The 14,121-nt window shown below is 38.8% G+C and overlaps 2 protein-coding genes across 2 annotated transcripts; one reads left to right on the plus strand and one right to left on the minus strand.

Moving 5' to 3' along the window:
- Positions 1–5,187: 5,187 nt before the first annotated feature.
- On the plus strand, positions 5,188–7,897 carry LOC122058398 (flagellar radial spoke protein 5-like). The gene is made up of 9 exons (XM_042621072.1): positions 5,188–5,536; positions 5,612–5,696; positions 5,806–5,922; positions 6,033–6,097; positions 6,187–6,275; positions 6,379–6,458; positions 6,582–6,693; positions 7,419–7,538; positions 7,657–7,897. Exons 1-9 carry the CDS (start codon positions 5,239–5,241, stop codon positions 7,840–7,842), a joined length of 1,152 nt encoding a protein of 383 aa, XP_042477006.1. The 5' UTR covers positions 5,188–5,238; the 3' UTR covers positions 7,843–7,897.
- Positions 7,898–8,277: 380 nt separating this feature from the next.
- On the minus strand, positions 8,278–13,659 carry LOC122058397 (monodehydroascorbate reductase 3, cytosolic-like). The gene is made up of 10 exons (XM_042621071.1): positions 13,510–13,659; positions 12,953–13,024; positions 12,253–12,304; positions 11,461–11,541; positions 11,183–11,301; positions 10,797–11,016; positions 10,552–10,670; positions 10,340–10,465; positions 9,039–9,179; positions 8,278–8,824 (listed from the first exon to the last, which is right to left on the minus strand). The coding sequence occupies exons 1-10, from the start codon at positions 13,558–13,560 to the stop codon at positions 8,504–8,506; spliced, it is 1,302 nt and encodes a 433-aa protein (XP_042477005.1). The 5' UTR covers positions 13,561–13,659; the 3' UTR covers positions 8,278–8,503.
- Between the last annotated feature and the right edge of the window lie 462 nt (positions 13,660–14,121).

Consider the following 14,121-nt stretch of genomic DNA (forward strand, 5'->3'; position numbering starts at 1 on the left):
TATCTATGTCGATCTATAAATCCTACATAAAATAAGAAATAAAACAAAGAAACAAAACAAACAAAAAACAAAAGATTGGTAATAAAACAAGTATATTGATGTGCGAAAGATGTCCCAATACAGTCAAAGAACAACAAAAGACCAGAACTAAGGCTCCGTTTGGTATCGTTCTAAAAAAACGTTTTTGAAGTTTTTTCGTTCTATTGGAATGAAAAAACAGAATCTTCTGTTTGGCACACTTATGGTCAGTTTCTGTTTTTTTGGAACAAAAAGTGAAAAAAAAAAAAAAAAAAAACTGAAAAAAGGAGATTGGACGGAATGGAGTTCCGTCTTCCCAGTTTCGTTCCATTTTACAAAAGAAAAAAAAAGTTCCTGATAAAAATCTGAAATTTTGTAACACCATTTTCTCGTTTAAAAACTGCATTTTGACACAGAAACTGAAATTTTCGTTTTTGACACGAAACGACGTTTCTGGAATAGAAACGATACCAAACGGGCCCTAAGAGGAGGAGAATAGAAACAAAGAAGAAAGCAATGTGACCTAGCAGCCTCAGAAGCGAAGGCGTCAGCCACAGAATTGGACTCCTTGATGCAGTGCAAGAGCTGGAGGTAGTCTGAAAAATCGAGTAGATTCTCCAAGGGCAGGAATAGGGTCTTCCTAAGAGAAGATTAATAAGCAACAGATTGTCCCCCTCAATAACCACATGCCTGAAATTTTGGTTGGTCGCCAAGGATAAGGCATGTCGGATAGCTAAAGCTTCAGTGACCAAAGCAAAATTTGCCTCTGATTCCACACTTGAAGCCGCACACGAAATTCACATTGACATCTCTGTAAACTTCGAAATTGCCGATAGGCCCCTGGTTTCCCCGACTTGTGTCGTCAATATTGAACTTGAGAAAGGGAGGAGCAAGGGAGCTCCACAAAACCCATCTTGGACTCCTGTTCGCAGAGGAGTGGGGGGGAGCAGGAGATCCTTGGTAGTCAAAATGACCTGAAGCAGGATGTGAGGGGAGAAAACGTTCGTTCCTAAACACCCAATTCCAATATCCAGTCCAGATGTGCCAAATGATATTGCAAAGAAACGCTATCATGAGGGTGAAATCTCGAATGTGAAAATTCGGACTACTAAGAATGCTGATGATGCTGTCTTGGAAAGGGAGATTCTCAAGGAATTGTGAAAAACCAGCAAGCAGCCAAACCTATTGAATAATCGAGTATTCCAAAAAAAAGTGGTTGGAGCTCTGGAGTTGTTGTAGACAAAGCGAACATCTAGGATCCAAATGAAAACCTCGGGGAATGAGGAGGTCCTGAAGAGGGAGCTTGTTATGGAGTAGTTTCCAAGTGAGATGTTGGTTCTTGGGAGTTGTAGGGAAGAACCAGATTTTGAGCCAATAATGGTGTTGGACTTGACTTGGTCGTTGATTGCGCAACTGTGGCAGAAGAGAGAAAACTTACCGTTGGCAGTGGCTAGCAAAACGAATTTATCCTGTTGAGGAAACATAGGAAGTGGAATAGAGAGAATGCTAAAGGCAATTTCAGGTTCCCACCAATAAAAGATGATCTCACGTAGCCAAGAGTTGGAAACAGAGTCTATAAGCTGAGAAAAGCGCTTCGGTGCATCTCTGTGTAAGGAAAAGGGCACAGTGTTAGGAGGATGATTAGGGATCCAAAAATCACTCCATGGGTTGATAGAATTTCCATTTCCCACTTGAAAGAATAGGCCTTGCTTAAGGAAGTCACTAGTTGAGCATATGGATTTCCAGCCCCACGAGGAATTGACTGGGCAAGGAGCTTGCAAGAACGATGAAGTGGGCAAGTATTTGTCCTTCATCAAGCGGGACCAAATGGAAGAAGTGTGTTGGAGAAGCTCCCAACCCTTTTTGGTGAGGAGAGCGTTGTTTCTTGCCGCCGCTTGCTTGACATCGAGGCCGCCAAGTCTCTTGGGTTGACAGATTACGTTCCAAGAGACTCCGGGCACTAAGGACTTGTTCCTGTCAGACCAGAAGAATTCTCTGCTTGTGGTATCAATAACTTTGTGAATGGATGCAGGGACTTGGAAGCAAGACATAATGTAGAGTGGCATCACAAAAATAGATGAATGGATGAGGACCAGTTTACCAGCTGGGCTGAGAAATTGTGTTTTCCAATGCTAGAGCTTCCTAGAAACGTGATCAATCAACCGAGCATTGAGCTTTAGAGAGTTTACCAATAACGAACAGAATGCCCAGGTACTTGTCTAGTGCGGTGGTGGGAGTAATCTGAAAAAATTCCCACAGTTATCTTTTGATGGGGGGGAATCAACGTTGGGGCTGAATCGTGCTCTTGTCTTGCTAAGGTTGATTGTTTGACCCAAAAATTTATAGTCTTTATCAGAGGATAAAATTGAGAGCTCTAGCCTCCGTCATAGACGCTCTCCCAAACAAAATGAGATCATCGGGGAATGCCATGTGGCAAATTCATTCTCCACTCTGATTAATTTGGATTCCTCCAATTACACCATCCTCCAACGCAATGACAAATTTGGTAGACAAAATCTCATCACAGAGAACAAATAAATAAGAGGAAAGAGGATCGCTTTGTCTCAGACCGCGGGAATGTTTAAAGAAGGGAATCGGGGCTCCATTAAGGAGAATAGCCATTTGAGTGGTCTCCACACAGAACACAACCTTCTGGATTCAGGTATGATCAAAGCCATAGTTGAGGAGAGTATTTCGCAAGAAGTGCCATTCAAGTTTGTCATAGGCTTTGCTCATAACAAATTTGAGAGAGAAGTAACCAGACCTGCCTCTTCTAGTGTGTTTGATCTTGTTAAGGATCTCGTTACAAATAAGGACATTGTCTTGAATCTGTCTCCCTTTGATGAACCTGTTGTGGTCTATAGAAATAATTTTGTTCAAGATGGGCCCTAGCCAATTAACAATGATACGAGAGATGATATTGTTGATAAATTGCAAAGCCTGATCGGGCAGAATTCCGCAATGGAAAAGGGATATTCAACCTTAGGGATAAGTGAATTGAACATATGATAACCCACCATCAGTGAAGAACTTTTTGATAGCCGAGATCACCTCTAAACCAATGATGCTCCACAAATTATGATAGAAAAGCCCTAGATAATCGTCCAGACTAGGAGACTCATGTGATGGCATGAGGAGTGATTCCACCTCTGATAGGAGAAAAATAATGATTGTCTAAGACCGGTTGTTGAGACGTGTACAGCTCCTTGTAATAGTTCGTAATGGCGGGGCCAATCTCGCGATCGCCCTGAATAGAGAGGCCATTGACACTGATGGTTTTGATGGAGTTCTTGGCTCTGCGCTTGAGAGTGGAAAGGTGAAAGAAGCGGGTGTTGCGATCTCCAAATTTAGCCCAGTCAAGTCTGGATTTTTGTTTTCGAAGGACTTCTTCCTGGTGGGCCATACGTCGGAGGAGAGCCAAAAGATGTTTCTTATGAAGAAACCAATTGTTGTCACACAACTGAGGAAGAACATGGGAAAGAGAGTCCAAAGAACTTTTGATCTGTTCCATCTTATGAAAGAGAATGAAGGAAAAAGAGTCGCGGGTACCAATGGAATCACAAACAAAGATAATAAACTCCTCAAAGCTTGGTTCTAAAGTCCAAAAAGCTTCGAATCGGAATGGTCTAAGGGCTGGGACAGTTCTGACCTCAGTCTGAAGAATTATGGCTTTGTGATCAGAGGAGGCTAACACTTCCGAAGAAACAACTGAATTAGGGTAGAGATTAAACCATTCCATATTGGACAAAAACACCTGTCCAACTTAGGCTCAATCTTCCCGTCTCCGAACTGCTTATTACTACAAGTGAATTGTTGGCCCAAAGCTCTAATCTCAGAGGCACACGCCAAATTTATAAAGCTGTTGAAGGTGAGTAGCTTATTAGAAGTGACGGGCCTGCCACCCATTTTATCTTCTATATTCCAATCTCCGGCTAAGACCCAAGGAAGATGAATAAAGGCAGCCAAATTCAACAGTGAGTCAAATTGAACTTTCAGACAAAAGTCATATTCCATTTTTTATTGATATCTTGAAGATACAAATCCACATAAAAGCACCAGTAAATATTCCACAGGATATCAAGCTTAGCAAAGTCACTCCACATCAAAAGCATACCCCCAACGCCATGGATAGCCGGAGTACAGACAAAGTTTGCGAATGAAAAAGATCTACAGAAACCATGGAGCTAAGAATTGGACATTTTAGTTTCAGACAAAAAGCATACTAAAGGTCTAAATTTATTTACCAAAAGGCGGATTTCCCACTTAGCTGAGGGTCCACAAACAACAATGGCGGCAACTTTAACTCATCCAACACCAGAACTAAGAGCCGGCCAGAACCATGTAAACTCGGTCCAAAATCGTTTTGATGCACGCAAAACGATGGAAACAAACGAGCAACGATGAGTAGCAGAAATGATTCTTCGGACATCTGCTGAGTTCTCAACGGCATGTGGCATAGAGGTGTCAAAACCTAGTCCTAATCGGTAAAATAGATAGAAATCAAAAAAGAAAAACTCAGATCGAATCAAATCGATCGTTATTGGATTGCTTTTGGATTAAAGTATGTTGAGATCGGCTAAAAATTAGACCAAATCGAATAAATCAATAACTAAACGGAATGAACCCATCAAATAATAAGTGATTATGAGGTTATAAGTAGGTTTTATAAAAAATAAAATAAAATAAAATAAAAAGGTTATAATCAATGAATATGAGGTTATAAATGAAGAAATTGATTTGTAAATTGTAACAAATCTTCCATTGATCTAATTGAATGATTGGATAATAGGGTTCATTTTGTGATTTCAGTATTAGTTATCCTCTTAGTAATTAATTATCCATTTGTTTCAATTTAATCATCTTTCCCTTACAATGATAAATTATGATTTCTTTAGAAATTTAAAGTGTTCTCATCAAAAAATTTTTGTCACTATAAGTTATAAATGTAAGATTTCATTATTATTCAAGCCCAATAATAAATCGATCTACTTTCCACATGGCTAACTATTGTAACTCTGCTAATTACTTCCTCAAAATACCCTGTTACCCTAACTCAATCCCAAATTTCACCGCCCCCATTTGTCCGACCCTTATTCCACCACTTGGCATTCAGTTGATGGTTAAGTGGGTAGATAAGGAAAGTAAGGAAGATCAGAGCTTACTAAATGACAACGCTACCCTTCACCTCCTCCTCCTCCTCCTCCTCCTCCTCCCGCGAAAATGGCAGCGTCCCTGTACCATCCCTTGAGGGATCTCAACCTCAAACACATCAATACAAAATCCAGAACAGGTTCCAAAACTCGGAAACTCTTTAGGAGTTCGTTTCGTTGCAAGAAAGTCACTGAAGACCGGCGAACCATAGTGAAGTATGGAAAGGATTCCTTGGATATATGCAGGGTCGTGAATGGGATGTGGCAGACGAGCGGCGGTTGGGGCAGAATCGATAGAGACAATGCCGTCGACGCAATGCTTCGATATGCCGACGCCGGCCTCACCACTTTCGACATGGCTGATATCTGTTAGACCCATAAAACTAAACTCAAAATGATAACCCATTCATGCTTGGTTCTAATCCACACCCTTTGATCTGTAGATGGTCCTGCAGAAGATCTCTATGGTATTTTCATCAATAGAGTTCGTCGAGAGAGACCACCAGAGTTATTGGAACAGGCTAGAGGGTGAGTTGTTTGATGCAATTTTGCTAGTTATGTAAGGATTATGAGGTTAAAATTTTAAATTAGTTGGAGCTGATTCTACTGGAACTCCTTCTTGGGTTATGTGATGTAGTCTTACAAAATGGGTGCCGAGTCCAGTTAAGATGACAAGTAGCTTTGTTAGGGACAGCATCAATGTTTCACTGAAAAGAATGGATGTTGCTTCCTTGGACATGCTTCAGTTTCACTGGTACAATGTGTTTCTTTTCCCACTTGCCAATGGTTCATATGAAAAACCTTCATCTCTTTTAGGAATTTAGACAAGCATCTAATATACATAGATTGGGATACTTGAAATAGGTGGGATTACTCCAACCCAGCTTACCTTGATGCACTAAAACACCTTACTGATCTAAAAGAAGAAGGTGAGTTTGATTGCTATGGATGTTCTACTATTAGGATTCAGACCCACATTCTCTGATTTTATTGGATTATTTCGATGGAAGGTGTTCAGGTAAAATCAAGACAGTGGCTTTGACAAACTTTGATACTGAAAGGTTACAAATAATCCTGGAAAATGGGATTCCTGTTGTTAGCAATCAGGTAAACTAGAAATAATTCCATCATTAGCTATTTGTTTTTCTTTATTTTCATTTTGATCATCTTGCAACAATCCTAATATGATGGGTTTTGGGGTTTTATGCAGGTGCAACATTCTATTATTGACATGCGTCCTCAACAAAGAATGTCTGAATTGTGTGAACTTTATGGAGTTAAACTCATAACGTCTCTCTCTCTCTCTCTCTCTCTCTAATACTTACTCTGTGTTGTCACAGTCTCTGTACATACATAGATCATAAGCATGTTTCCTACATTCTTTCTAAGTCTTTAACGGACTCTGAAATACAGGTATGGCACAGTGTTGGGTGGTCTCTTGTCTGAGAAGTTCCTCGATACCAACTTATCAATTCCTTTTGCTGGGCCTCCATTAAATACTCCCTCACTCCAGAAATACAAAAGGGTATAGAGACCTTGCAAACCTTGCTTCCCTCTTTGAATTCATTGGTAGATATTGTTTGACATGAATTGCAAATTGGTTCTATTGGGGTACGATGTCTTGTATTCTATCATTTGCATAAGTGGACTGATTCCGAAAAATCATTAAGAGGCTGAGCATTTGAGGCCTTAAGCCCCAAAAGAATCAGGCCACCTTACGCATTATCTTCGTAACTGGAGTCCCGGTGATTAAGGGTCCATGTTGGGGGTTGGGGGTGGTTGCCCCCAAGAAAAATTTTTATGACCATATGGGTATTTCGGTAAATTACCCATATAGCATTTCACTATATATTTGTAGTGAGGGTTCTTTCTTTATAATCAATTTGTGGGTGGTGTGAGGATGAGTGGTTGTAAGCCTGTAACCCTATTCCACATTGATAGTGAAGTAGATCTCATCTCAACATGAACATAATTAATCTTGCTAAACCACATAAATTTTCGTGTTTGCATTGTGTGATTGTTTATGATTTCTATTATTTTTTTCATCATTTTAGGTTATAGTTTTTCACAGTTCCAATAGGTAGCTTTTGTTTCTGATGCACAGAAGAAAATGTCGTGCAAGTCATCACTAGTGTCTCAAGTGTACAACTGTAACCCTTTTTTTTTTGCTATAAATTCTGAACTTTTATGAAAGAGAAAAAATGAACCAAAATAAATCTCATTTCTATCATTTTGTGATAAATGTGGAAGATGGTTGATGCTTGGGGAGGGTGGAGTCTCTTCCAAACTCTGCTTCAAACACTAAAGAAGGTAGCCACTAAACATGGGGTCTCAATTGCAACTGTTGCTGTTAGATACATCCTAGATCAGGTAAGCTACTTGTCCCATCCACAGTTTAAGAACATTGCAATTTTCATTACGTTGGTTAGCTTATATAGTAATGATTCATTCAGTAATTCTCGTTTTGGTTTATGACTTTGGATGGCAGCCATCAGTGGCAGGATCAATGATAGGAGTTCGGCTTGGTCTCTCTGAACATATCCAAGATGCAAATGCTGTATTGTCACTTGTTCTTGATGAGGATGATGTAAACAGTATCCAAGAAGTATCAAAGAAAGGTAAAGATCTGTTAAGAGTAATTGGTGACTGCGGGGATGAATATAGGCGTGCGTGAGCACTGCAATTTTTGACAATTTTTTTCCCTCTATGAAAATAGGATTTTGCATCGATATTAAATTGTGTAGACCCACTGTATCACTTTTTTCCTGACTCCTGCATCAATATGCATGAAAATGAGTGCAGCTCATTGTGTCATACTCATCATAGACAAGGCCTTCCAAGCTAAGGAGTTTACTACAGAGTTGCACAACCCAAGGAACAAGCTAAAAATTACAATCTCCTTTATCACTAAGCACTCAGATTAGGACATGTACAACTAGTGTGTTTGGTCAATATGAACACCCTAGTGATAACCAGCCTAGTCATTATTGGTATCCCTACAATTACAACTCCATTTGTCTCCATGTAAAATGGTGAAAAAGAAAATTTTTCTTGTAAAATAGGATTTCCGTTGTTTGTTTTGATGCAAATTAAATAAATAAAAAAGTATGGAAAAAATAGGAAAATTTTCTTGTAAAATATCACATGCACTGGAAATTTTACAATGAAACAAACATGGCCTACAGAAAAATATTCTGCATTTTGGACACTACCCATGGACTAATTCAACAACTTATCCACAGAATAATACAATCAAACAATAATAAGATAGAAATGCCAAGGGTAATAAGACAGGAAACATCAAATCCATTTATTCCCTTCTCGATAGGTGTCTCTCAAACCTTGGATGCAAATGTTAGACCTTCCTTAAGTTCATCCAGATTTTGAACTGCAGGTTGGAGCCTTGCAACTTTGGCAATGGCACTGTTCTCTTCTGGTGTACCAGCCTCCAAGAATGCGCCAACTACCTTCCTGTCCTTGATCCAAAATGATCCAAACTTAGGTGTGGGTGATTCTAGATCACTGTCTCCGAAAAACACAGTATCCCCAACATTGTCTCCATAGAACTGCCATGATAGATCAAAGGAGCGGGAATAGAAGTATGGAAGGTAGTCATACTCATCAATGGACTTCCTTTCCTCGCTTGCCTTGATAGCCTGCATGAGAAATGAAAAATGGTTTATTCTTGATCCAAGAATATGAATGATTAAATTATCCCCGGAAGAAAATGAGTATGAACCATGTGCCCATATCGATGAATTACTGTTTGTTGAGTGCCTAGTTAACTTAAATTTAGCTGTGTTTAATCAAATACAAAGATTGCCATCAAGTAGATTGATATAAAGAATACATCACCAGAGAAGAGCATACCTTGACAGCATGCTCTGCTGATTTTCTGGCATGATCTACATGCTCTACTCTCCTCACATCATTGAACAATTTCAATGGGAAGGTAGCCACATCACCAACAGCATACACATCAGGAACACTAGTTTTGAAGAACCCATCAGTCTGCAATCAAACAGAACCTCATAAACAGGAATTATTGCAAACACTCAACAAATACAGAAATAACCACTGATTAACTTCCCTAATCAATCAAGTGATCAACTGCACACACTCCCCACCTCAAAATAAGAAACGAGTAAGAAAAAGGGAAAAAAGGAAAAGCAAGACACCTAACTAAACATGCTGTGAACTAGAGTTTGCAAAGATTGGCGGGAGCCTCGTGCACTGGGTGCGCCCTTCCAATCTATGCAATAGGAAATAAATATGTTCAGGAGATTCTAATGCAGCAGTAGTATATGGCAGACAGAAAGGAATTGTTTGTTGATTGCCGCAAGAGCCAGAAGCTGGTATACAATTCAGCTGATCTGGAAAATATTATGTAAGACATGGACAAGTGTCCCAGAAAACCAAGGTTCACAATATATCAAATATGGACATGGCATTCGAAAACTAGGAACCGTATATGTAGCTTTTCTTCTAAAGCAACAGAATTGGTATATGTAGAATAACGAATTCTTTTTCTGAGGATGCTTCTGTCATGATAGAAAATCCAAGAAATGTTTACCAAGAACTTTTACAGTGTACATTAACAGGCATCCTGGGTCATAAAATGTTGTTGCTAAGGATAAATTTTTAATTGATGAGACTAAAATGGCTGAAATAGACCACCTAAACAAAGATTCTTCACAAGGAGTCAGTTTTTCGGTTACATTGGTTCAGTAGTCCATAAGAGGACCAGAAATTGCACATGAAAGTTGAGTGGATAAAGACAGGGAGCTTTTGGAATGCTGTTTCAATGATGCATGGATGAAGCCATGAAGGATGCAATAAAATTTAAGACTATGCACAAAAATATAAGAGTCGAATCATTTGTCTGAGGAAAGTGCAATTAGCAATAGGCATGGGCCTGGTGCAGACTTCAGACATGAATTATCCAGACCTCCCCTTTAAACTGGATGGTCCAGATCAGCCACATCAGGCAGAAAATCCTTTTCAGCAGTTGTTTATAATGCCCACATGGTATAAGAATCCATTTCACCAATATTAAATAGAAGAAAATAGTAAGACTTGGACAACCTCATGTCTAAGACCAGATGGAAGATATTCCATCCAACACGATTAGAATGGAGTGCTAATTTACAGGATTGGAAGACCACACAAACCTTAATTCCACCCTTCTCTTCCTCAACCTGGCCTTTGAACAATTTGGTAAGGGGTCTTCCACCAACACCAACAACAACAATGTCAGCATCCAATACCCTCCCGTCCTTAAGTTTTACATTCTTCACCTGAAAATGAAGTGTTTCAATCATATAAAACACTGTAGGGCTAATGTTGATTACATCTATTGTCACATGGCCGATTGAGAAATTACCTCTCCACTTGCATCTGCATCAAACCCAACTGCAACGGTTCCCTTAATAATTTTGACACCTTTCTTAGCATAATAACCCTCATAGAAAGCGGCTAATTCAGAAGTAAAGAGCCGAGGCACTGCAAGAACATATAACATGAAATAAGTTACCAATCATAAAAGCCATCTCATTAATCCTGAAAAAGAATATAGAAGTCATTTTCAGGAGGTAAAGGATCAAAATTTTTAAAGGGACTGTCACTTACTGCACCATGGTTCCGGATACACCATAGTAACATCAAGATTGTTGATCTTCATTGCAGCACTAAGCTCCAGACCAATATATCCCCCTCCAACAATCACAGCCTTTCCATCCTTCTTTGTCTTAAATACTTCTACAAGCTTGTCAGCATCGTCAATTTCTCTCAAGTAGAAGATGTTCTTGGCGTCAGCTCCTTGAGTACCAAAGTCACTCAACTTAATGACCTAGAAATAGAAAGCATGAAACAAATAGCATGAAAGCAGAGGGAAAGAAATTAAACAGAATATCAAGCCAAATTTTCTGGTCAGAACTATTTGTTTTCATAAAACATAAAGATTGAAAACCAAGAGAGGAAAGGCAAACACGTGTCATCAGATAATTGATACGTACCGAAGACCCAGTTGCAATGATCAGAATGTCATACTTGAAGGTTGCTCCAGCTGCACTAGTGAGAGTCTTTGAAGCTAGATCTGCCTTCACTATTTCAGTGCTTAGGATCAACTCTATGCCTGCCGCAAGTGGTGACAACAGACAAGCATCAATCGTGAGAATGTACAACCAAAACTCTATTAAAAATTTATAGCAGATAATCATATATCATCTTTTAATATCATCTAAGGGCCTAAAGATATTGCATGAAAAGAATATGGTAAGAAAGCCATCATTACCTTTCTCAGTGTACCACTCTGGAAGTAGTCTCTCACCCCCACTCCCAACACAGACATGAAATCCTGGGAGTCTTGCAAATCCTGTAATCAATCTTTGTAAGATAAAAGTATGGGAGAATAGTGATGTGTAATTCAAGGTAAAAATTGCAGAAAAATTAGTTGAAAATTTCTGAAATGGAACACATATCAACACAAAGGTGTTCACATATCATGTTTCACAAGGCAATATTGAGAATGAAACTATTGATAGAGTAAGAAGAGCATGTAAATTTTACAAAAACAAAGCTAAATTTTTAAGGAAAAAAAAATCCCATGATGCCATGTTAAATTTCAATGCCAAATTCGATCATATACCCCACACGTACAGGCATTTTCCTTCTATTTTTAGCCATCTATTTATTTTCAATCATTTTTTCAAAAGATTTTCAGTGCTTTATTTCGCCACATGGCCAATTTTACTTTGGATGAAACTTAAGATATTGGTAGGGGACCCTGGCCCGATTTGCCACCAAAATTTGGACCTCACCAGATCTGATAAGCAGCAGATATTATGGCACCAAGGAAGGTGTTACTTGCCTAGGTGGGCCATGCAAAAAACCAGAGCCAGATTAATGATTATGATGATGCCAAATTCCACAAAACTGAGAAATCACTAATGCAGTTCAATCCAATACTTGATATAGAAAAATAAATTCTGTTACGTCTCATATTGTTGGAGTGAAAAAAATAACTACATGAACATATGAGATCACTGTTATTGATAACTTCTGTCGATTTATGTAAGTTGCTTACCCTGAGGAAAAAGGTATGCCTTGCTAAGTGCTGGACGCTCATAAGGAGCCACCTGAAAGAGGGAAATATGTCACGGCGGAAAAGAAAAGAAAAAGAAACACATGGCCCTCACAGTGTTCAGCATTCAAGTTTGAAAGTAAAACAACAACTACTGCAGTTCCATCTATAGAAGATCAACATAAGTGTAACCGGTAGCCAGAAGCATTATAAACACTCTTTAGTTATGTAAATTATGACTATTATTAGCACTTTAGAAAGGTAGTTGCAGAAATCATGTTAGATATTTGGCACAACATAAGACAGTTGATGCATGAATCTTGTCAGGGTGTTTTGACACTGGACCCTCTCTAGCACTTTTTTTACCTCTCAATAAATGCAGCAATATTCAAACTGAAACAGCATGCGTCGAAAACCACAAGGAAAAAATAGGGAATGCCAGTTTATATTTTTAGAGAAGAGGGAATGCCAAACCAAGCGTACTTGATTTTCCCTGTCCATGATGAACTCAGAATTTCTTCTTTTTTCTATTGACCAGTAATTAACCAATTACCACCGAACAGGATTTCTGTAACCAGATATCTTCAAGGAATAATCAGAATCAGAACGATCCCCTCAGAATAATCAGAATCAGATACAGATAAGCTACGATCCGCAAGTAATTCAAAGCTTTTGTGGGAGTTGGGTGAGGGGGTTGACATACTGCTTCTTTGGAAATAATTGCCAGCTCCCCCGACTTAAGGCCTTGTTTAGCAAACTCCCTTGCAGCATATCCCTGCGAAGGAAATAACAAAAACGAGTTAGAAAACTTTCTAGAAAATAAAGAATGTTTCAACACTGGAACCTATTACTCAGTTATGCTGACAAATAAATTCGAGAATCCTTACAACGCCTCACTTATGATTCTGTATAACTTATAAGCTATATTCAATAAAGGCGATAGGTCGTAAGATCATTTAACGAAAGAGAAACAGAGCATCCGAATTCCAAACAGATCATTGACAAATTTACAAACCTAAGTTAGCCAAAAACGCAAGATCATGAAATAGAACGGAATAAAACAATATAGAAATCATCAAAATTAGAACTACTAACACTAAAACAGAAAACTAGAAGCGATTGTTCTAACAACTCTCCACGAGATAGAAATTCCAAACATCGATTACGAAGAGTACATCGACAGAACAAATACCAAAAAAAAAAAAGCATTATCCGATCGAGAAAGAGCATAAAGTAAGCGGAGATGAAGTCGGCACTTACAGCTGCAACACCACCACCAACGATCACGTACTTGAAATGCTTCTCCGCCATGGATGGATCAGTGGAAATCTCAGCCGAGACAGAAAGGAAAAAGAACTTCTAAGAATGTTCGTAGTGTCGCGAGATGAGTTGGTCGCTTGCACTGTAGGCTATTGTCCCTCCACACTGAGAGGATTTGAATCACATTTTCATTCCCAATTGTGTTTGGGGTAGAACACTAGGTTGGTAGGTTCCCTTGCACATGAGTAATATTGAAAACAATTGGACCTTTCTACGTCGGGTTTTTGACACATGTACTATCAGTTGACATAAATGCTCATACCTTTAGTTTACCCAAAAAAAAAATCTTGTATTCAAAGTAGAATGTAGATTAGTGATGCGATAGGTTGATAATGCATTCCAAGAAATTATACCAAACATAATCTTAATTTTAAAAATGTCTATTATATGATTCTAAATGCTTACAAAGCGTAGTTTAGGGGTGTCAATCCGTCAGTTCAATTTGATTTCGATCTAGTTTGGGAATAATTGTATAGTCGTATAGTTTCATTCTCTTTAACCACGGTTTAGACTTTAGAGTTAAGATATCCAAAGTGGGACGTCTAAGACTCA

Source organism: Macadamia integrifolia, chromosome 12 (genome assembly GCF_013358625.1).
Source record: "Macadamia integrifolia cultivar HAES 741 chromosome 12, SCU_Mint_v3, whole genome shotgun sequence".
NCBI lineage: Eukaryota > Viridiplantae > Streptophyta > Magnoliopsida > Proteales > Proteaceae > Macadamia > Macadamia integrifolia.

Coding starts and splice junctions, on each gene's coding strand:
- LOC122058398 (XM_042621072.1), top strand. CDS start 5,239: ATGGCAGCGTCCCTGTACCATCCCTTGAGGGATCTCAACCTCAAACAC. Junction 5,923..6,032: donor GACATGCTTCAGTTTCACTG/GTACAATGTGTT, acceptor TACTTGAAATAG/GTGGGATTACTCCAACCCAG. Junction 6,459..6,581: donor TATGGAGTTAAACTCATAAC/GTCTCTCTCTCT, acceptor TCTGAAATACAG/GTATGGCACAGTGTTGGGTG.
- LOC122058397 (XM_042621071.1), bottom strand. CDS start 13,560: ATGGCGGAGAAGCATTTCAAGTACGTGATCGTTGGTGGTGGTGTTGCA. Junction 11,017..11,182: donor TCATTGCAACTGGGTCTTCG/GTACGTATCAAT, acceptor TTCTATTTCTAG/GTCATTAAGTTGAGTGACTT. Junction 8,825..9,038: donor CAGCAGAGCATGCTGTCAAG/GTATGCTCTTCT, acceptor TTTCTCATGCAG/GCTATCAAGGCAAGCGAGGA.